This window comes from Mastomys coucha, unplaced genomic scaffold (genome assembly GCF_008632895.1).
Source record: "Mastomys coucha isolate ucsf_1 unplaced genomic scaffold, UCSF_Mcou_1 pScaffold5, whole genome shotgun sequence".
Lineage (NCBI taxonomy): Eukaryota > Metazoa > Chordata > Mammalia > Rodentia > Muridae > Mastomys > Mastomys coucha.
In genome coordinates this window covers 65,739,296-65,759,370 of record NW_022196911.1, presented here as the reverse complement: position 1 = coordinate 65,759,370, position 20,075 = coordinate 65,739,296, and the positions used below count along the sequence as shown (strand labels likewise).

The window sequence follows — 20,075 nt, the reverse complement described above, 5'->3', positions numbered from 1 at the left end:
CAGAAACTGTCCACTGTTCGGAGGCGCCTTCTCCGCCATCCTCCCCTCAGGGGCCATTGATGTGAGGTGAGAAAGCCAGCCGCCCCGGAGGCTGATCAGGTGGGTTACGGGGAAAAAGCCAGAGACGAGAGTGTCTCTGTCCTTCTCCAGTGACCTCCGACCGGTGCCAGACAACCAAGAAGTTTTCTGCCATCCTGTGACCGACCAGAGTCTGATCATAGAACTTCTGGAGCTGCAGGCCCACGTGCAGGGCGAAGCGGCTGTGCGTTGTCTTGGCCCTGAAAATCTGTCATGTCCACCTTGGAGCCTGGGTAACTTTGAACAACTGGTAACTAGTTTGACTCTTCATGATCCCAACCTCTTTGGTCCCCAGTAAAGACGGCTGAAACACAAAGGGCTGCTGAGGACTCAGGGACCCAGTTCTGAGAGGGGGAGTTTCTTTCTACTTCTTCCCTGGATGTAAACATAAGATACCTCCTCTGCAGAAATAAACTTGCTTTATGAAGAACATAAAAAGAAAGAAAGAAAGAAAGAAAGAAAGAAAGAAAGAAAGAAAGAAAGAAATTATTGGAGTTGGCAATATGGCTCCTCAGCTAAAGATGCTTGCCCCAAGCCTAACACCTCAGTTACTTTCCTAGGACCCACATGCTGGAAAGAGAATACCAACTCCTGGCACCTTTCAAAAAAGACTGTAGCATAGATTGTCCTAGAACTGAAGGGAATCTCCTGTCTCAGTCTTTAGAATGCTGGCATTGCAGGAGTAAGCTACCACATCTGGCTTAGGGAAGTTCTTCCAGCCGGTGTGCAAGGCTAATGACATGGAGATATGAGTATGCATGTGCCCGAGCTGGTGGAGGACAGCTTTTAGGGACTGCTTTTCTTCCATGTGGGTCCTCAGTGTTGCAGCCGGTGCTCTTACCTGCTGAGCCATCTTGTCGGCTTCTGGAGATGCCATCATATTGATACAAAGGACAGTTACCAGTGCTCTTTGGCTGTGAAGAAATCTTGTAAAGATTTGCTCAGTTTGCGTGATCCTGTTGTAATATAGCTCACCCCATCAACCTCTGATCCCTGCCAAGTTTTAACTGCTTTTCTATTTCTATCTAGTAAACCTCACTCCCAACCTACACTGGGATTTTAAGAAAGAGAGGTCTAGGTTCTGGTCGGGTAAGATTGTTAAGATTTGGAGAGAGTGGAGTTTGACCCCTGAGGTTCTTAACTGACTCCAAACCAAGTGTGGATCCCAAGGAGGTCGTCTATTTCCCAGTCCCACTAAGGAAAGCCACTTTCTGCTTTTTTTTTTTTTTTTTTTTTTTTTTTTGGTCTCTCGCTGTCTTGACGGGAGACTCTGATGTTAGCAGCCTAGAAAAAATGACTTATCAACATACAAACTGGGAATGGATTTTGGGATTATCAGGGAAGGCTGTACACCCTACTCGCTGCGACCATAGGTAACAGAGTGAAAGGGGCCCGGAGAAAGTCACCCCTAAATCCTGATCTTCCTTCCCAGGATAATAACCCGATCATGAGGGTGAAGTCAAAGGGTCAATAACTCAGATGTTTCAAACAAGTAATTTTATTTAACCTTTTGTCCGGACAATCAGTCCTCCCTGGGCCTTGGAATGTTTTCCTTTAGGAAGCATGCTTGGGAATGGACGGCTACCAACTCCGCTCTCATCTGCGCCTGCGGGGCCCGCGTGCAGCTTTCTTTTCTCCTCGGCGCCTTCGAGTCGGGACAGGAGGAGCAGCCGGAGTTGGGGGTCGAGGTGCAGGGCCGGGAGCCGAGCGGACCGTGCCACCTTGGGGAGGCTTGTAGACCAAATGGAAGATGAAGGCGTTGCAGTACCTGCAGCGGCGAGGGCGTGGTCAGGGGCAGGGCCAGGGCCAGGCCTCCTAGCCGGTGAGGCTGCTCAGGGCACGAAAAAAGTTCCAAGGTGGTGGTGGTTGGGGGCTGCTCAGCGGGTGAAAGCACCTGCCGCTAAGTCTGGTGCCTGAGTTCCATCCCCAGAAAAAAAATAAATAAATAAAGGAGCAACAGTCTTTTCAGGAGGAGGGCGAGGAGATATTGTGAGCTGAATCTAAAAGGTTGTGTTGGGGGTTGTCCAGACTAGCAAGGGAGTGGGAAAGTAGTGACAACAGAGATAGAGGCTTGTAAGGCTGAGCGAAGAGGGTCCCAGGAATACAGAGATCTTTTGGGATGCAGAGTGTATAAATCGCCGGTCAGCAGAGCAATAGGTGGTCTTTGACCCTTACCACGGCATACAGTTGTCAGCTGCTCTAAGGCGGAATGGGGAGCGGAAGGGGTTGGGCTGTGGCGAGCTGGTGCCCCCTCCTGTGGCCACCGCCATGGTCTGATCGTCCATCACACAGCCGTACTCACTGCTCTCAGTGAAGAAAGCTGGCACTCGGAGAGACTGAGGTTTGGGTGGGCCCTCAGACACTCCCCGGGAGGTTCCTTTTCAACAAGTACATCCCAAGCCTCATCCTCCCTCCAAAGGGACCAGGGTGCTGGAGAGGTACTCCCCCAAGTCTATGCAGCAGTTTAGGGGTGGCGGAAGGAGCCTTTGGAGAAGGTAAGGAGCTGGGAGGTGAGATTATCCACCTGTAACCTGGGTAGAGAGCTCAGCCATGTGTCCTTGAGGCCAAAGCCAGAGTTAAATCCTGCCAAGAGAGATAATGCTAGCCTCCGTGGTCTCCTTTTTTAAAAAATAAAAACCAAAACCAAAACCAAACCAAACCAAAACCCAACCCTTTTCCAGATCCCCATCTGTGAGCTCCAGGCTCTTACCAATAACCAGGTCAGGCTTGGGTCCCTGGAGCAGGTGATAGGGCCTGGCAGACACCCTGATTTGCAGATCCCTTCGACCCCCCTTCTCCTTAGTCCCAGAGCTGAGACGAGCTGCTACTCCAGAACCAGGTCGCACAGATGCCTCAGGGCCATCCTATGGGGCCAGGAGTGATATGGGGAAGCCACAGGATAATGGAAGCACCAGGAAAAAAAAAAAAAAAACAGAGGAAGGTGGAGGGAAAGGAGTGGGTCCCACCGGGAGGCTACCAGACGCGGGGCTGAAGAGCAGGCCCCTCTCTTGCTCTTACCCTCTGCATAGTAAAATGCTGCTGGTCACTCTCAGGTGGCAGGCTGTCACCCACAAATTGTAGCTCCAGGGCCACATGGGGGAGGAGGACCAAGAGCTCCTTAGAGATAGAGAGAAGGTCAGCTCTGGGTCCCACCCTATGTCTACGGCCATCTTTTCAGTGCACACTCTCGGGGGTGGAGACTTACCCAAAACACCATGACAAGATCGAATTCCTTGCCAGCCTCCACCACGTGGATCTTCAGGGACTGCTTGTTCTGGATGTTGAGCTCAGGAACTGGTGAGAAGTGAATTTATTTTAAAAAAAAAAAAAGGGTTCCCTTACAGCCACACCTGTACCCCACACCCTCCAGTCCTGTCTGCACTCCTTACAGGACTGAGGTACCAGGTGGGTGATGACATAGTACACGGTCAGTGGGTAGGTGAGAAGCACGGCCATGGGGGAGTCCAGGCTGAGGCCCCGCCACGTGTAGTAGTCCTGCCATGAACCTGGGGAGAGTGTCTTGATGGGCCACCGGATCCCAGGCCTGGACCCCCATCCTCTAAAGCACTCCCTGGGTTTTTGTCTGCCACGCCCTCCAGGATCTATGTCCCAGCTCCCAGTTCTTTCAGGACCCCTCCGGCTCACCAAAGAGACTCCTGGGTGGGTCTAGGGGCACTGGAGGCATCAAGGTAGGCCCATCTCCCTGTAGAAGCTGGTAAGGGTCACCTGGGAGGATGAGGAAAAGCAGTGTCCAGGGCCCTGTAAAAACCTCTACCTGCCTCATCTCCCTGCTCCTCCCACAAGAGCTGTGCACTCTGGGTGAAGGCCAGAACCTGTAGCGGGATTGGAGTTAGTCTAGGGACAAGGTTACTGGATGGATCAGGCAGAAATGACTCCTCTGTGGTCTGGAAAGGCTTGAGATAGTCCTGATTGTGTTAGCATACAGGGTTGGTGTGAGAAGGAAGTTGTCATATGGGACTTGGTCTATTCCCTCAGCTCCCCCAACCTTCCCTCTAGGCTTAAGAGTCCATTCCTGGCAAAATTCTTCATGTACCATTGAGAAGGCAGCTGAGGGATGACGTGCTGCCCCAGGGGTTCCTGGGGGCACCTGGCCCTGGAATCAGCATGCTGAGCTGGGTCCAATAGCCACGAGTGAGGCCTCGAGAGGCCAGGAAAGCTTCCTTGTTAAAGGTTTCACTGGTAACCTCTGCAGAAGGAGAGGGGGTGAGGACTGAGGGCTCTGTGGCTACGCCCCAGGGCTTTACCTGCCGTCTGCTAACCCTGAGGACTCTGACTTTGGGCTTGGGTCTACCTAGGGAGGGAATTTTCATTTCTGAGTGCCTACCATGTTTCAGGCACAGAGCACTTCCATTCCCCCTTGAAATAATCGTGATTTTTGTAGTTGCTAGTATTTCTCTTTTGCAAATGAGGAAACTTGGGTTTGAAGAAGAAGTTTTGTTTTGAGACAGGGCGTCACTGAATCTTAGGCTGGCTTTAAACTCACTATGTAGCCAAGGATGGCTCTGGACACCTAGTCTTCCTGTCTACACCTTGGAAGTGTTGGGATTACAGGTATGTCCCATCTGGGCCAGCTATTGTTTTGTCTTGTTTTTGAGACAAGGTCTCATGTAGCACAGGGTGGTCTGGCACTCACCATCTTTCTGCTTCAGCCTCACACGTGCTATGAATGTGCTATCATGCCTGGCTTACGTGACATATTTGAGGTCATGTGACTGGGAGAGGTGGGCAGCCAGCACTTGAATGGATGCCCTCAAATCCCCTAATCTCTCTCAGGGACCCTGTCAGCTACTCTTCTGCTTCAGGTACCGTCTCCAATCCCCTAATCCCAAACACACAGCACCTAGCTCTTATCCCAGGGATGTACACTTCAAGCCCTGGATCCCTGTCTCAAAGACCCTGTCCCAGGGTCCCCTCCCTGCCCCTTTGACCTTCTTCTGGTACCTGCAGTATAGGTGAAAGGCAAACTTGCCAGTTCTCCTGCTCGCTCCATGAAAGCTGCAAGCCTCGGGCACCAAAATCGGTGGCTCACGTCATCTGGGCATCGACGCCAATCAGTCTGGAGACAGGCCTCTCCACAGTACAAGACTGCACTGCACTGGGGGCTGGGCGACACGGGGGTCACAGGCACCTAGTATTAGTTTTCATATCCTGTAGGTTGCACATCTGCCCATATGCCAGTCACCCTCCTTATATGGCAGCCTTCAACTATCAGCCCATAACTTGTTTGGGTTTTTTTTTCTACCCTTTCTTACCCTCCCACCCCCATCTGCTGGGACCCCCCACTAGCCTGGCTTGCTTTTCTACTTGGTTTGGCCAGCTGCTGAAGCCTTGACACCAGCCTTGTGGGTGCTCACCAGGGTGTCAACTTCACTTCAAAGCTGTGCTTGTGACAGACATGGCATGTGCGAGCCCGAAGGGAGGCGAAAGTAAAGCCTGGCCGAGGACCCCATGTCCGCATTGGGGTTTTTGCTAACTTCACACCCAGCCTCGGCACCAGGCTCTCCAGCTCTCTGTAAGGGAATGAAGGTGGCATCAGGCCGAAAGGTCTCAGGAGTTCAGGTCCCACACCCTCCTACCCACTGATACTAGATTATTGTACCGATGCAGATGGGCGTCTCCTACGGTAAGCTGTCGGGGCTTTCGGGGGTCCCCAGAGCCCATAGGGCAGGCCATGCTATGACAAAGAAGAGCATAGGCCCGAGGAGCCAGATTCTCAGTCCCTGGGCTCTGGCCTACACTCCCCTGGGCTCCATCCATTAGCAGATCAATGCCCAAGATGGTGCCATGCTCATCTGTGACCAGCAAAAGGCAGGAGAGGTGCAGGGGGGAAGCCTCTGCGGAAAGACAGAAGATTGGGGGGAGGGAGCAGGGGCCAGATAATCACAGTCAAATACAACAAATTTAGGTGCCTTGAGAGGGCAGGCAAGTGACCTCTACAAGTAGAAGGAACAAGATAAAACAGGCATTCCCTATCAAATGTGGGCAGCTGCTATGCAGGGCCAGAATGTAAGAAAAATAGGACCCTTATCAAAATCTGGCTTTTTCTCTCCTTAGACTTATTTTTATTTTACCCGTATGGGTATTTTCTCCACCTGTAGGTCTGTACACCACATGCATGTAGTGCCTGCAGAGGCCAGAAGAGGGTGGTGGATCCCCTTGGAAATGGAGTTACAGAAGGTAGTTAGCAGCATGTGGGCGCTGGGAATTGAACCTGGATCCTCTGGAAGAGTTAGTGCTCTTAACCTCTGAGCCATCTCTCCAGCCCTAGAACCTGGATATTTTCCTTAAGGTGCAAGGTTTCTTACAGTGCTTAGACATTGATTTGAATTATAAAACAACTGAGATGGATGAAAACAACTTGTGGTTCAGATTTGCATGAAGGCTACCAGTTCCTGACTCCTCTTTGGGTTTTGAGAGACATGGGAGGACTTGAGAAAGGTGTCTGGATAGGGGCCAGGGCAGGGCCATCCTAGGCTTACCACTCTTCCGTCCTTTCCTCTTTTCAGGCGCCCTCTCATCCTCTGGTCGCACCTCTCTGCAGCCTTCATCACAGCTTGCCTCCTGCTGGGTCACCGTTGACTCTGGAGCAGGCTTTGCTTCTTGGGGGGATTCCTTGCTTAGAGGGGCTGGCTCCCCACCCTCCTGTGGTTCCACCTTCTCCGTGCCTGGTCTCCCCTCTCCATGCTCCTCATCTTCCTCCTCCTCCCCTTCTTCCCCATCCTCTAGGCTGACAAAACTGACATAAGGACTCAGGTCTCTCAGGTGAAGTGGAGGCTCATCTCCCAGGAGCCTGGAAGCCCCAAGGCCTGGCCCAGGACCTGGCTCTCCACCTTGCCCCAGGCTGATGCCCACACTGCGGTTTGGTAAGACATGGAGCACCCAAAGGGCAGGGTCCTGAGGCAGCCTCCTTATCTGTGACTCCAGTTGACGCCATCGGCCCTCAAGGCTGGTCCCCATGGTCCCCCTCTCTGCCACAAACTTTCGGAACCAGCCAAAGAGAAGAGCAGCAAAATCAAGGAACTCATCTCGGTATCCAGACACAAACTCCATGTCTTTAGATCCACAGGGCCTGGACCCAGACTGAGCAGAAAGGGATATGTGACAATCATGAGGATCAGGGTAGTGGGGAGGCTTTGGGCTGGGTCCCAAGAGGTAGAAGGGCGTGGGTTTGAGGTAAGATCTACAGAGGAATATTAGGATTTGCAGGAACAAGGCTGGAGGAAGGCTCGATTGGAAAATGGAGATTTAGGGTTAAAGGGGAGTACTCAGGGATGAAATTGTACCTGCGGCACAAAACTCAATGACTCAAATCCTAAAGTGAGATTTGAATTAAGGGAAGACTTGAGATAAGGCTAATCCTATGGAGAAAGGTTTGCTAAGAAGGGAAATTTGGTGGTCTGTTGGTCTGTGGGAAATAGATGTGAAGGTAAGTACTGGGGGGCTTGGATCAGTTTGGTGTGAGCCCCAGTAAACCCACCCCCTTTCCGGCCGCTCTTCTCCGGTACCTACAGCCGACACCACTTTTCGAAGGTAAATACCTCGTGCTGGAGGACTGTCGTGACGTCAGGGCTGCCCGTGCCCACAGCTCATAACTTGAGTGGCACGCTTAGGGCGTGGGCACTCCCACAGGCCTGGTGACTTGTTCGACTGCTTCACCTTGGCCATGTGACTGGATCCTACTGAGACCCAGCGGTCCAGGGAAGCGAAAGCATCCTGGAGCCAGAGAAAGGATCTAGAGGGTCATCCACTTTACAAACCAGCAGACAGGCAGATGACCTCTCAAGAAGGCTGAAATCCCCGAACCCAGCCGACTCATTCTTCCGGGACCGCTGCTTGCTCACTCGGATTCCTCTGGCTCTACAGCCCAAGTTTTCTTTCGATTTTGGCAGAAAATCTTGGCTGACCCTACGACTGGCCGGAGTCTGGAGTCGGGTGAAGGAGCTCCTCCTTCGGGGGCAGGGGTGTGTGTGTCCCCCGACTGGGAGCTGGGCGCAGCGCGGGCTCCCCGGTACTGACCAGACGGTCGGTTCGGGACAGCGCGTGCAGGGGACAGAAGGCGCCGCCACCTCGCGCCCCTCCCCTCCTGAGCTTGGCACGGATCAGCGCCTCCGCAAAACATCAGTCAGGGTGAAGAGGAGAAAGCATTAGAGAATCGGCTGGATGTCGGCTGGGTGACTTCGTCTCAACAAGCTCCGCAGAGGCCGGAGATGAGACGGGACTTTGGATCCTTGCCCCTTGCGTTCTTCCTTTTCTTGGCGTTGCGGATCCTGCCAGGTTAGTCACGGGTCGGGACTGGGGCCCCTGATGTGAAACTGCGATGGGGCACTGAGTCCGAGGGATTAAGAACTCAGCCCAGAGCTGTCCAGGGCTGCAGCGATAACTAGGGAAAGTCTGCCTGGGATTAGACTGGGACAAGGGCCAATTCCTCAGTCTGAGAACCCAGACTGATCCCTTTTCTATTAGGCGATGGCAACCAGGGCAGTGTCGCTGGGAGTTGTTCCTGTGATCGTACAATTCCTTCTGGCACCCGGGTACCGCAGTCTACTTTGGATCATATCCGAAAATACCTGAAAGCATTCCATCGTTGTCCATTCTTTATCAGGTACTGTCTCTTTCCCTCCCCGGGGAGGGCAGTTGTGGGACCATCGATCTGAACACCCAGTCCAAGTCGGGGAGCCCAGTTCCTTTCTAGTTTTACTTCTCTGGGGATTTTCAGCTCTAGTGGAGCCTACTTTCTATGACTTCACACCTTTGGAATGAGGAAAGGTAGGGAAGGGAAGGAGTGGCCAGGAGACTAGATTGATCCTTTTGCAGGTTCCATTTGCAGTCCAAGAGCGTGTGTGGGGGAAGCCACGACCAGTGGGTTCGTGAACTAGTGAACTGCTTCGAGCTCAAAGGTGAGAGCCTTGTCTGTCCTCCAGGGGGCCATCAGGCTGCAGGCTGCCCTCTTACAGTTTCCTTTGCCTCTGCCACACAGCACTTTACTATTTGGAACCTTTTAACTTTCACTGAAGAACTGTCACTTCAGTCTGTGTTTCCTAATATCACTTACTGTCATCTTCCTGGGTTTGGACGATTTGCTCCACTACACATGCTATGACTTAATATTTTCTTGAAGTCACTATCATAATATAAACTATACTTGAGATTGGTCAAGCTAAATAAGTACTCTGCCCCTAAGTGATCTCCCCGATTTTTAAACATTTTTAGACAGGGTCTAGCTACGTTGACCAGGATGGTCTTGAACTTGCTATCCTCCTGTCTCAACCTCTCTAGAAGTTGGGATTATAGGACTCTTCAACAGGCTTGGCTTTCACTGCTGTTTTAATTGAAATCACTCGAAGATACTATTTTCATTTTCTAATACTTAATGATGAAAATAAACATGTTGAAGTTGAAAGAATTCATCCACACATCTTTAACCCCAACAATATGTGAGGCAGAGGCAGATGGATCTCTGTGAATTTGAGGCCAGCCTGGTTTACTAAGTGAGTTTCAGGAGGTCTATATACAGAGACCCTGCCTCAGAAACAAAACAAAAAGCTGAAAAATCTTACAATGGGCAATTTATATGTACATCACCCAGATTTTGTAATACTTAATTTAGTTTTTGTTTTGTTATTGTTGTTTTGGTTTTATGTGTGTGTGTGTGGGGGGGGGGGGTCCTCCCCAGCCCCAGGCAGGGTTTAAGTCTTGGCTGTCCTGGAACAAACTCTGGAGATTAGGCTGGCCTCGAACTCACAAAGATCTGAATGCCTCTGCCTCCTGAGTGCTGGGATTAAAGACATACATTACCTCCTCTTGGCTCTTGAGTTCAGTATTTTATTGTTCTTTTTTTCTTTCAAGGTAAGCAAACAATTAATTAAATGAATAAATCTTAAGTATACATAAGCCAGTTTTCAAACAAGTTGCTGGCCTTCAGCTACACCTTTCATGTGAAGATCGTATTTTTTTAAAATAATTATCTATTTTATATATGTGTGTACACTGTAGCTGTCTTCAGACACACCAGAAGAGGGTGTTGGACCCCATTACAGATGGTTGTGAGTCACGATATGGTTGCTGGGAATTGAACTCAGGACCTCTGGAAGAGCAGTTAGTGCTCTTAACCACTGAGCCATCTCTCTAGCCTTGTGTTTCTCTTCTGAAAGGAAATACATGTGCAGGGTGTGGTGATGCCATGTGTTTAGTCCCAGCACTCATGAGGCAGGGGCAGGCAATCTCTGTAAATTGGAGGCCAATGTGGTCTACAGAGCTAGTTCTAGGATGGCCAGGCTGTACAAAGAAACCCTGTCTCAAAACAACAACAAAACCCTGGAAATGTTCCTCATTAGTTTACCTGGTATCAATGGTACCCCACTCATTGCCTTTCAGGCTACAGAGACTCCATTGTTTTCTTCAACTCTCTCAGTTTTTGTTTTTGTTTTGTTTTGTTTTGTTTTTTTTTGGGGGGGGGTGGCCTCCCCAGCCCCAGGCAGGGTTTAAGTCTTGGCTGTCCTGGAACTCACTTTGGCCTTGAACTCACAAAGATCTGAATGCCTCTGCCTCTGCCTCCTGAGTGCTGGGATTAAAGACATACATCTCCTCCTCCTGGCTCTTGAGTTCAGTATTTTATTGTTACCCTGGTATTTAAGATACCCTTTATTCTGCAGAGTCCCAGAAGGCTGTAGATGAGCGGTAAAGTACATCTAGAGTCCCATGCAGTGTAGCACACATTGTCCTCGTCACTGCATCTGGTGGTCCCTGTCTGTCCCTGCCTTCCTCCGCTGGCCTTCAGCTGCCCTGGCCCAACTCTTTTTGCACAATACTGGGGCCTCACCTCATACATGCTAGGCAAGAACTCTGCCATTGAGTTGTATACACAGCTGTTCAACTGTCTCCTGGACGCAACCCATGCCCTTCCCCCCTGCTGGGGTCAGAACATAATACTCAAATAGGGAATTTTAGCAGTTGAAAGACCCAACAAAGCAAATCACTCTGACTTTCCTCCACTTTCCTTTTCTCCATGACAGCTGGCCATAAAGGAATTCTATGACATCAACTGAAACGGGGGCATAATAAAAACTTTCACGCTGCCGGGTGGTGATGGTGCACGCCTTTAATCCCAGCACTTGGGAGGCAGAGGCAGGCGGATTTCTGAGTTTGAGGCCAGCCTGGTCTACAGAGTGAGTTCGAGGCCAGCCAGGGCTACACAGAGAAACCCTGTCTTGAAAAACCAAAACAAACAAACAAACAAACAAAAACAACCTTTCATGCTATAGCAGTCCTGGCTAGGACAAGGAAGCCAAAAAGAATATGATGAAGCCTCAGGAGTCTCCTCCCCGCTTTACCCTGAGAGGCAGTTGGGGGACTGGAGATTTAATCCATGCTACATCCTGATGCCTCCCTCTGTTCATTACCACATTAATCAGAACTCTTTACATCCAGTTATACTTCTATATAACTGTCCTCCATCCCTAATCTAGTCTAGATACAAAGTAACTCTCTCTGTACTTTATTCTGAAGGTTCCTGTGTCCCATAAAACTTTGAATTCGTTGTGCTTTTCTCTCGTTAATATGCCTTTTTTCCCTTGGGGATGGAGGGGTAGTAGGGTACGTGCCTCTGTATGTGCGTGTGTGCGCGTGTGTGTGTCTTGGTTCAACAGGTGTGTAGCAGAGGTGTGTGTGTGTGTGTGTGTGTGTGTGTATGTGATTGTCATACTTTGAAGATACATGAGGAAGATGCTCCTACAAGCTATTTAGTAGTGGGTCTTTTGTTTTCTCTCCAGAGTGTGGAACGGGTCATGGGAAGAGTTCTCACCACCAAAAACATTTGCTTCAAGCCAGTACCCGGACCCCTGAGGCCACAGAGGGCACACCTCCACACACAAGCACCCCTGCACAGACCTCTGAGGCCACAAAGGGGACACCTCCAGACACGAGCACTCCTGCACAGATTCAGAGCACTCAGCAGTCCACTCTTCCATCTGGAGCACTGTCTTTGAACAAAAACCTAACCCAACACTGGGAGACGACCATTCTCCCTTCAGGCTACCGTGTGAAAGCTAGGTCTGAGGCTGAGGCAAATGAGAAACAGCAAGATGACAAACAGCAAAAAGAAGCAGGAGCTGGAGCTGGCACACCAGCCTTGGTACCGGTGCTGTCCCTCCTGGCCATTGTCTTCTTCCTTGTGGCAGCCATGTTCTATGTCGTGTGCCACAGGAGAGAGACACGGCAGAGCTCTTCAGGTAACTACCACTCTTATCTTCACCTCTAGTGACCTAGAGCCTTCCTGGGAAGGCTGTCAGCACCACGGGCTGTGAGGGAAGAGTCAGCCAGAATGGACTGGGCCTTAATGTTCATTTAGTTAACGTCTAGGAACGTGATTCCCCAATTTAGCTCATGTCCTCCCTCAAGTCTCCTTCATCTCAGAGATCATCTTCAAATGTCTTTACCCTTCCAGATCTGCAGCTCTGCTACACACTTGTTGAACCAAGACCCCAGCGCCTGCAGCAAGAATGGAGGCTCGTAAGAGATGATGCGGGGGAGGTGGCAGACAGGGCGGCAGGCTAGGCTCCCCGATCAATGAACCTGAGCTCATGCTTTCTCATGCTATTTGAGACAAAGTACCTGTGTATAACCTAGGACAGCTTTGAACTACTGATCCTTAGCCTCTACCTCCTAGATTCTGGGATTAAAGACATATGCTACCACATCTGCCCTCATTTACTTTTAAAAATAAGGTATGCATTTTCAGGTATTTGTTTTGTTTAGCCAGGGTCTTACTGAGTCCAAGGCAGCTTCAAATTCCCTATGTATATGACTACATATCCCTAAGTCTCCTGCCTCCACTTTTTTTTTTTGTTGTTGTTTTTTTGGAGACAGGGTTTCTCTGTATAGCCCTGGCTGTCCTGGAAGTCACTCTGTAGACCAGGCTGGCCTTGAACTCAGAAACCCACCTGCCTCTGCCTCCCAAGTGCTGGGATTAAAGGCGTTGCCATCACCGCCCAGCTTGGTTTTTTTGTTTGGGTTTTTTTTGTTTTGTTTTGAGACAGGGTTTCACTATTCATCCCTGACAGTTCTAAAACTCAGAAAGATCTGCCTGCCTCCGCAGTGTTGGGATTAAAGGACTGTCCTGGGGAAACACTCTTTACAACTAATAATCTATGAATGGCCCCTCTGCCCTCAGCCTTTCCCTGCTTCTAATAAAATGTAACACTCTCAAATATGTGGTTCAATAGTATAGCCCTGAGGGTAGAGTGCCTGCCTAGCATATGTAAAGTTCTAGGTTCAACCCTCCCACTACCAGATTAATTTTAAAGTGTCTGCTTTTTACATTGTGTAACAATAAACTGGACCAAATAAAGATTACTTTTAGAATTATTGGCTGAGGGCTAGAGAGATAACTCAGGTTAGAGTAATTGTTCTAGACTCTAGAGGACTCACATGGTGGCTCACAACCATTCAAAACTCTGGTTCCTGGGGATCTGACACCCTCCTCTGACCTCCACAGATCCCAGAAATATACACGGTGCACATATACATACAACATCCAAACCACTGTTCATACACATAAAATAAGTTTTGGTAAAATGGTTTTCTAGAATTATTGACTCTTGCAGATGCTGAGTTTTTGTTCCTTCAGAACTGCTGATGGTGTCCCCTGGCCACAAGTCTCTCTTCAGACTCCATCAGCTATTCTCTAGTCCCACACTGAAGCTTGTGCTTTCTCACTCCCCCTCCTCACAGCCACCACACTGATGCTTCTTGGGTCCCTCATATACCCCAGAGAGAGAGAGAGAAAGAGAGAGAAAGAGAGAGAGAGAGAGAAGGAGAGGGAGAGAGAGAGGGAGAGGGAGAGGGAGAGGGAGAGGGGTTAGGGAGGGAGAGAAAAAGAGAAAGGGAGAGATAGACAGACACTCTGAGCTTTATAAGAAAATTACAGCTTTTATTATTGAAACACTTAATTCCTGCTTTGTTTCTTCCAACAAGAAACATAACTTCATAGAAGGAGGGTCCCTCTATGTACTTAGCCCAGGTTGGTCTCAAACTACAGCAATCACTTCTCCTTCCCAAGTACCAAGGCTACAGGTGTGAGCCACCGTGACGTACTTATAAGAACACATTTATTTTTATTGGGCCAAGTCTTCTGAAACCCCAGGGCAGGGCGCACATGAGGATGTGGGTTGGAGGTTGACCTCTGGCTCCTGTCTGAGCTTGCATAGTGGAAAACGGGGCCGTCTTGCTGGAGGAGCCAGAAGAGATCTGTGTGTACACTCGGGCTTTGGACTCTCCAGTTCTACTTTCTGCCTTGTGGTCCTCGTCTGCCCTGACCAGTAGGGCATGTGTATATTACTCTGCTCCCCATCCTACCGGTCTCTGGTGAAGGTCACACTCTGGAACACCCCAACTCAGTTCTCCAGCATCTGTTCACAGGTTCTTGCCACATCGCTAATCTTGAGGCGGGCATAGTCTACTCGCTTTAGAGCCATTTGACACTCCTTCCTGGAAGAGTAGCTGGAGCCCTCATGCGGCTGCCCTGTGGCCACCTACAAGACAGTTAGACCAATCAATGGAGTAGTGCTTCTCTTCACCACCCACAACCCAGCAGTATTATTTCTCTGGTCTCATATCTTTCCCAAATTTGATTGACATTAGCTGTCTAGTAACTCAGTGTTCTAAGGCAAAAAAGGCTTAACCTGTGTGAATCTCATCTATGAAATACAGACCACAGTGAGAACTTCCTAGAGTTTTAGGATAAGGCACTGCAGAGTGCCCAGCCCACCACAGATGTTAGTAAACAGTAGTAGCCAGAGTAAGGGCTCTGGAAGCGGCTTACCATTGTCCCTTTTCTTAGTCCCCAGGCATATGTGGCCTCACATCAAGTTTCTGAGAACAAAGTTCAGTAGCTTCAGTTCTACTTATTTATTTTGTTCAGTACCGGGGCCTCTTTATGGTAGGCAAGTGCTCTAACACACAGCTCCAACCCTCTTTCTGACCTACTGGATCTGAATTGCTCAGACAAGTTTTTTGTTTTGTTTTGTTTTGTTTTCGAGATAGGATTTTCTGTGTAGGCCTGGCTGTCCTGGAACTCACTCTGTAGACCAGGCTGGCCTCTAACTCAGAAATCCACCTGCCTCTACCTCCCAAGAGCTGGAACTAAAGGCATGCGCCACCACTGCCGGGCTTTTTTTTTTTTCCCCCAGACAAGTTTTGAACTTGTGATCCTCTGGCCTCAGGAGCTTAAGTAGCTGAGAACACACACAGGCCTATGTCAGTTGGTTCACCTAGGGTATTGTTTATACACCCTAGGCATTTCTTTTTTGTTGTTTTTTGTTTGTTTGTTTGGTTTTTTTGTTGTTGTTGTTGTTGTTGTTTTTCACCCTAGGCATTTCTAATCCTTCGCTTTTAGAGGACTAAACCAGCCCTGAAATGAAAGTGCCTATCGCATTGGAGGAAGAGTCTTACCTAGCTAAAACTCAGGGAATCCCCAAGGCTAGGGCGGTGGTGCAGAGCTGGAGTCACCGCCCAGGACCTTCTAAACACACCCACCTGGGTGAGGTAGCGGATCTGAGCCGACAGCTCTGCCTCCACGTGCTGCACAGAAGCGGTGAAGGCTGCCGCCTGCCGGTCTAGGAGCCGCTCGTTAGTTTTTTCCTTGGACAGTTCCAGGATTGCCGTTCCTGCCAGGGCGGGGAGAGGGCTGTTTCAGACCCAGGCTAGACCTGGCCCCGCCCTAAGGCTAGCATTCAGGTCCCGCCCCAACCGTGAGCAGAGTCTGGGGCTGGTCTTCTACCCCTGCCTTCCGCTCCTCGCTACCCGAACCTGCGTTCTGAAGGATGGCGCCGATTTCACGCTCGATGTCCTCCAAGGCGCGCAGCCGCTCGTTCGCCAGGCCGTAGGTAGCCATCGTTCCAGTGGAAAGCCCCGCAGGCTGCCTTTGGCGAGGAGTATCGCCAAGGCCCGGAAATGGCTGTTAATGTGCGCCTGCGCAGAGGCTACTGTAGCGACACTACAATTCCCAGGATGCTCAGCGCGGCCTCGCCCTTCCGAGTCTACCTGGTCTAGCTAGTCTGACTGCCAGGGCTCTAATGCCAGGTTAGATCGGGGGTGGAAAGTTATTGACTTTTGTTTTCTGACAAGGTCTCAGTATAGACAAGTTGGCCTGCAACTTACAGAGATCTTCTGGTGTATTAGGTCTGTCAAAAATGAAGATAGTCTAAAGAGATGCTTGCATCTCTTCAGTCTTGACTGTAAGACGATTGAAACAATGGACGCCAAAGAAATGAGAATTTCCCTAGGAATCTCATTCTGAGAGAAAGAAAGAGTACCTACCAGAGGGGGAGCTTGTCTTCCAGAAAGAGATTTTACATAGTCCTAACAACTTGTCAGACCACTTTACAGGATTAGACTGAAGCCCACATAACAAAAAGTCAGTGGTGGGTGTGACCACGCACCTTGATGGGGTGGAGCTACTTAGATGTGTACAACCTTGCTCCGTTTAAACTTTGATGTTGCATCAGCACCCTGAAGACTGACTTGAGGGGGCTTGCCGGATCTCTTTGTCATTCTTCCCAATGTGGCCATATTGAATAAGTCTCCTTTTCTGACTTTCTACTTTTAACTGGCTTATTGAAGAAGGGCAGCCAGACAATGCTTGGGCACTAGTCTTCCCCTCACCCCTTTCCCCACAAATTGAGTAACAGTGCCTCTGTCTCCCTAAATGCTGGGATTAAAAGTATGAGCCACCACTGAGCCCTGTGGACCAAAGCCACTCAGACTTAATTAACAGTTCAATTTAATTAACAGTCTGGTGGACTTACTGAATTCATAAGAAATTATTATTAAGCATTGGCCCTGGGCCAGGTGATGACAATGGGACTTCAAGTGGGTCCTCCATACTGGGTAGTCATGGGCTCTTTGATCGCCAACCTCTCCCACAGAAAGCATGACTTGGCCTGTTAAGCCATTCTCTCTAAAGCTTCTTCCTGATTCTGAGCCCAGATAATTCTCACGTCCTGGCTACTTCCTTCGGCCTTTCAGTCTCTGATTATCAAGTAGGTGTGCTAGGACTATGGATAGAAAGATAAATGAAATATTCTCTCACTCAATGGTTAGCTTTTTTTATTTTATATTTTTTAAAGATTGATTTATACTTTTGGTTTTTTGAGACAGGGTTTCTCTTTGTAGCCCTGGTTGTCTTGGAACTTGCTCTGTAGGTCAGGCTGTCCTCAAACTCATGAAGATCTGCCTGCCTCTGTCTCCTGAGTATTGGGCTTAAAGGCGTGCACCACGACTGCCCACCAAGATTTATTTATTTTATTTATTTTATTTGGTGAGTAAGGGTATTTTGTCTGTACGTGTGTCTGTGATTGATGAGCATGCATAGTTTGTGGAGGCTAGAGATTGTCTAGAACTGGAGCTATAGGCAGCTTTGAGCCACTGTGTGGGTGCTGGGAATAGAACAGAGCCTCTGAAAGAACAGTCAGTACTCTTAACCAATGGGCTTTCCCTTCAGCCCCAGGAAAGGGATTCTTGGAGGAAGTGGTTCTTGAACTGATTTCTAAAGGGCTATTGCGATGGATGAGAGGTTGTAGTGGAAAAGGGAAATGGTATCCCTCTAAGAGATAGGGCTGTGAAGGGGCCTGGTACAGTTGAGGTCCAGTAAGGAGTTCTGTTTATGTAGAGTGAGTTGAATGTTATTGGTGCTTAGGGATGACATGAAGTTGGAATAGGGAGATCAGGAAAACTCAGATGCTAAGTTAATTGAAATTCATTCTGGGATGCTAGAAAAAATGGCTTGAGCTTTTAAGGGCACTGGCTGCTCTTGCAGAAGACCTGAATTCAGTTCCCAGCATCATATCGGGTGGCTCACAAATTGCTTATAGCTCCAGCTCAAGGAACTCAAATGTCTTCTTTTGGCTTATATGTAGATACCTGCACACATGTGACACAGACACACACACACAAGCAAAAGGGTGGAGGGTGGATTAGGGAGTAGTAGGTGTGACTATGTTCAAAATACATCTCCAGGCAGTGGTAGTGCATGCCTTTAATCCCAGCACTTGGGAGGGAGAGACAGGTGGATTTCTGAGTTCGAGGTCAGCCTGGTCTACAAAGTGAGTTCCAGGACAGCCAGGGCTATACAGAGAAACCCTGACTTGAAACAACCAATAAATAAATAAATAAATAAATAAATAAAACAAACAAAAAAAAAACCCAAACAGACAAAGAGGAATGGGAATAGGGCATATTGGCATATGCCTATGACCCTAGAACTTGGCAGGTAGAGGCAGGCAGATCAGAAGTTCAAGGTCATTCTCAAGGTAAACATTGAGTCTATGGCTGCTTTGTGCTTCATGAAACCCTGTTTCCAAAAGACCCAGGTTCAATTCCCAGCACCTACGGTGTGGCTCACAGCCACTTGTAGCCATTTGGATTATAAAATTCTTGACCTGATTTAAAACAACCAAAACCACAAAAAAATAATAAAATATAAAAAGAGATTAATGTTTTAAAGGTAACTTGGATTATAAAATTCTTGACGTGATTTAAAATAACAAAAAATACAAAAAAAAAAAAAGTAAAATATAGGGGATACACTCAATGCCCACTTCTGGCCTCTGTAGATACACATACACTCAGGTGCGCATGCTTCCAGGTTGCTTCTGCCCCATTTCTGCTTCCCAAGTACTGGAAGCACAGGGATGTGCTGCAGCACCTGCCCTTAGACAATTCTTTTTGGAGATGGAAAGCAGGGTTTTTGCTTGGGCACCTGGATACAGCTGAGGGCAAGAGCATGGCAGGACACTGTAAACAAATTAGGTAACTGGGTTGTGATGTCTACACCTGACAGCCAGGTTCATAGTCTCCAGGTTCAAGAATCCAGGACATTCCCTGGGGAACTTGATTACCCAGAGAAACCATCTAATTAACATCATGGAGCTAACAAAGTCCTCAGCCAGACCAGAGCATGTTGAAATTCATTGGTGGGAAGTCCCAGCTGTGCACCCTACCCCTAACCCTATGCCTACCCCAAACCCTACCCCTACCCCTACCCGTAACCCTACCCCTAACCCTAACCCTAACCCTGATTCAGGCTCTCCTGGAATCAGACATCTTCCTGCCTCAGCCTCTTGAATCCTGGGATTACACTACCACTTTACTTTTGAATATGACCAGACAGAAAAGGATTTCTAGATATTTGAAGGGATTTCTAGCATGAAAGCAATAAACACACAGAAAAAACAAATTCCATAGGTCTCAGAGATTTTTTTTTAATGTATGATTTTTTTTTTAAATGTATGATTGTGGCATATTCCTGTGGTCAGAGCTAACTTGACTGGGCAGGGTAGGAGGATCAATTGAGCCCAGGAGTTTGTGGGGAGCCTGGACAACATAGCAAGAATGTCCCAGTTTATTCTATTTTATTTATTTCCTGAGACAGGGTCTTGGTATGTTGCCTATGCTCCCTGTCTCTTCTAACAAACAAACAAACAAACAAACAGGGTTGGATCCAGAAAAAATGCCTTTGGAAAACCAAATCATGAGGGAAGATACGAAAAGTCCATCATGAGATGAAAGAGAATGTCTTGTTGTTGGTGGTAGTGTTTTTGAGACAGGGTTTCTCTGTGTAGCCCTGGCTGTCCTGGAACTCTGTAGACCAGGCTGGCCTCGAACTCAGTCCACCTGTCTCTGCCTCCCAAGTGCTGGGATTAAAGGCGTAAGCCACTACTGTCTGGTAAGAACGTCTTCTTGCAGGTAAAGTAAAGGGAAAGAGATGATGTGTAGCAGTGGGTGCGTTGGTCCATGTTGCTAATCCCAACCCTTGCCAATTTGAGCACTAGCCTATTGCAGCCCAGCCAGAGCTACAGAGTGAGACCCTGTCTCAAAAGGAAACAAAGTACACACACTCCCACACAGAGACAGAAACAGAGAGAGACAGACACAGAGAGAGAGAGAGAGAGAGAGAGAGAGAGAGAGAGAGAGAGAGAGAG

The 20,075-nt window shown here is 48.9% G+C and overlaps 4 protein-coding genes across 7 annotated transcripts in view; 2 read left to right on the top strand and 2 right to left on the bottom strand.

Annotated features, from left to right (window-relative positions):
* The window catches only part of LOC116078685 (ran guanine nucleotide release factor-like), a 1,461-nt gene extending 1,064 nt beyond the window's left edge, over positions 1-397 (top strand). Inside the window, exons 2-3 of the mRNA XM_031354032.1 lie at positions 4-66; positions 151-397. Coding sequence (XP_031209892.1) covers positions 4-66; positions 151-376 — 289 coding nt within the window. The 3' untranslated portion in view covers positions 377-397. The remainder of the gene's footprint in view (positions 1-3; positions 67-150) is intronic.
* A 1,163-nt stretch (positions 398-1,560) lies between these two features.
* On the bottom strand, positions 1,561-7,752 carry Zmynd15 (zinc finger MYND-type containing 15). Of its 4 annotated transcripts, none has more exons than XM_031351229.1 (14): positions 7,638-7,752; positions 6,579-7,179; positions 5,699-5,933; positions 5,454-5,609; positions 5,041-5,201; positions 4,133-4,285; positions 3,724-3,804; positions 3,468-3,584; positions 3,284-3,372; positions 3,097-3,195; positions 2,789-2,942; positions 2,603-2,661; positions 2,254-2,414; positions 1,561-1,846 (listed from the first exon to the last, which is right to left on the bottom strand). In XM_031351229.1, the coding sequence occupies exons 2-14, from the start codon at positions 7,147-7,149 to the stop codon at positions 1,675-1,677; spliced, it is 2,208 nt and encodes a 735-aa protein (XP_031207089.1). In that variant the 5' UTR covers positions 7,150-7,179; positions 7,638-7,752; the 3' UTR covers positions 1,561-1,674. The 4 variants fall into 4 exon arrangements, with proteins under 4 accessions (XP_031207089.1, XP_031207088.1, XP_031207092.1 ...); XM_031351228.1 differs by having other exon boundaries at positions 7,577-7,712; XM_031351232.1 differs by having other exon boundaries at positions 7,605-7,712.
* Positions 7,753-8,261: 509 nt separating this feature from the next.
* On the top strand, positions 8,262-12,791 carry Cxcl16 (C-X-C motif chemokine ligand 16). The gene is made up of 5 exons (XM_031351233.1): positions 8,262-8,373; positions 8,563-8,701; positions 8,914-8,996; positions 11,868-12,326; positions 12,542-12,791. Exons 1-5 carry the CDS (start codon positions 8,307-8,309, stop codon positions 12,649-12,651), a joined length of 858 nt encoding a protein of 285 aa, XP_031207093.1. The 5' UTR covers positions 8,262-8,306; the 3' UTR covers positions 12,652-12,791.
* Positions 12,792-14,005: 1,214 nt separating this feature from the next.
* Med11 (mediator complex subunit 11) lies at positions 14,006-16,067 on the bottom strand. Its single transcript, XM_031351227.1, has 3 exons — positions 15,904-16,067; positions 15,631-15,761; positions 14,006-14,627 (listed from the first exon to the last, which is right to left on the bottom strand). Exons 1-3 carry the CDS (start codon positions 15,986-15,988, stop codon positions 14,490-14,492), a joined length of 354 nt encoding a protein of 117 aa, XP_031207087.1. The 5' UTR covers positions 15,989-16,067; the 3' UTR covers positions 14,006-14,489.
* Positions 16,068-20,075: the final 4,008 nt, after the last annotated feature.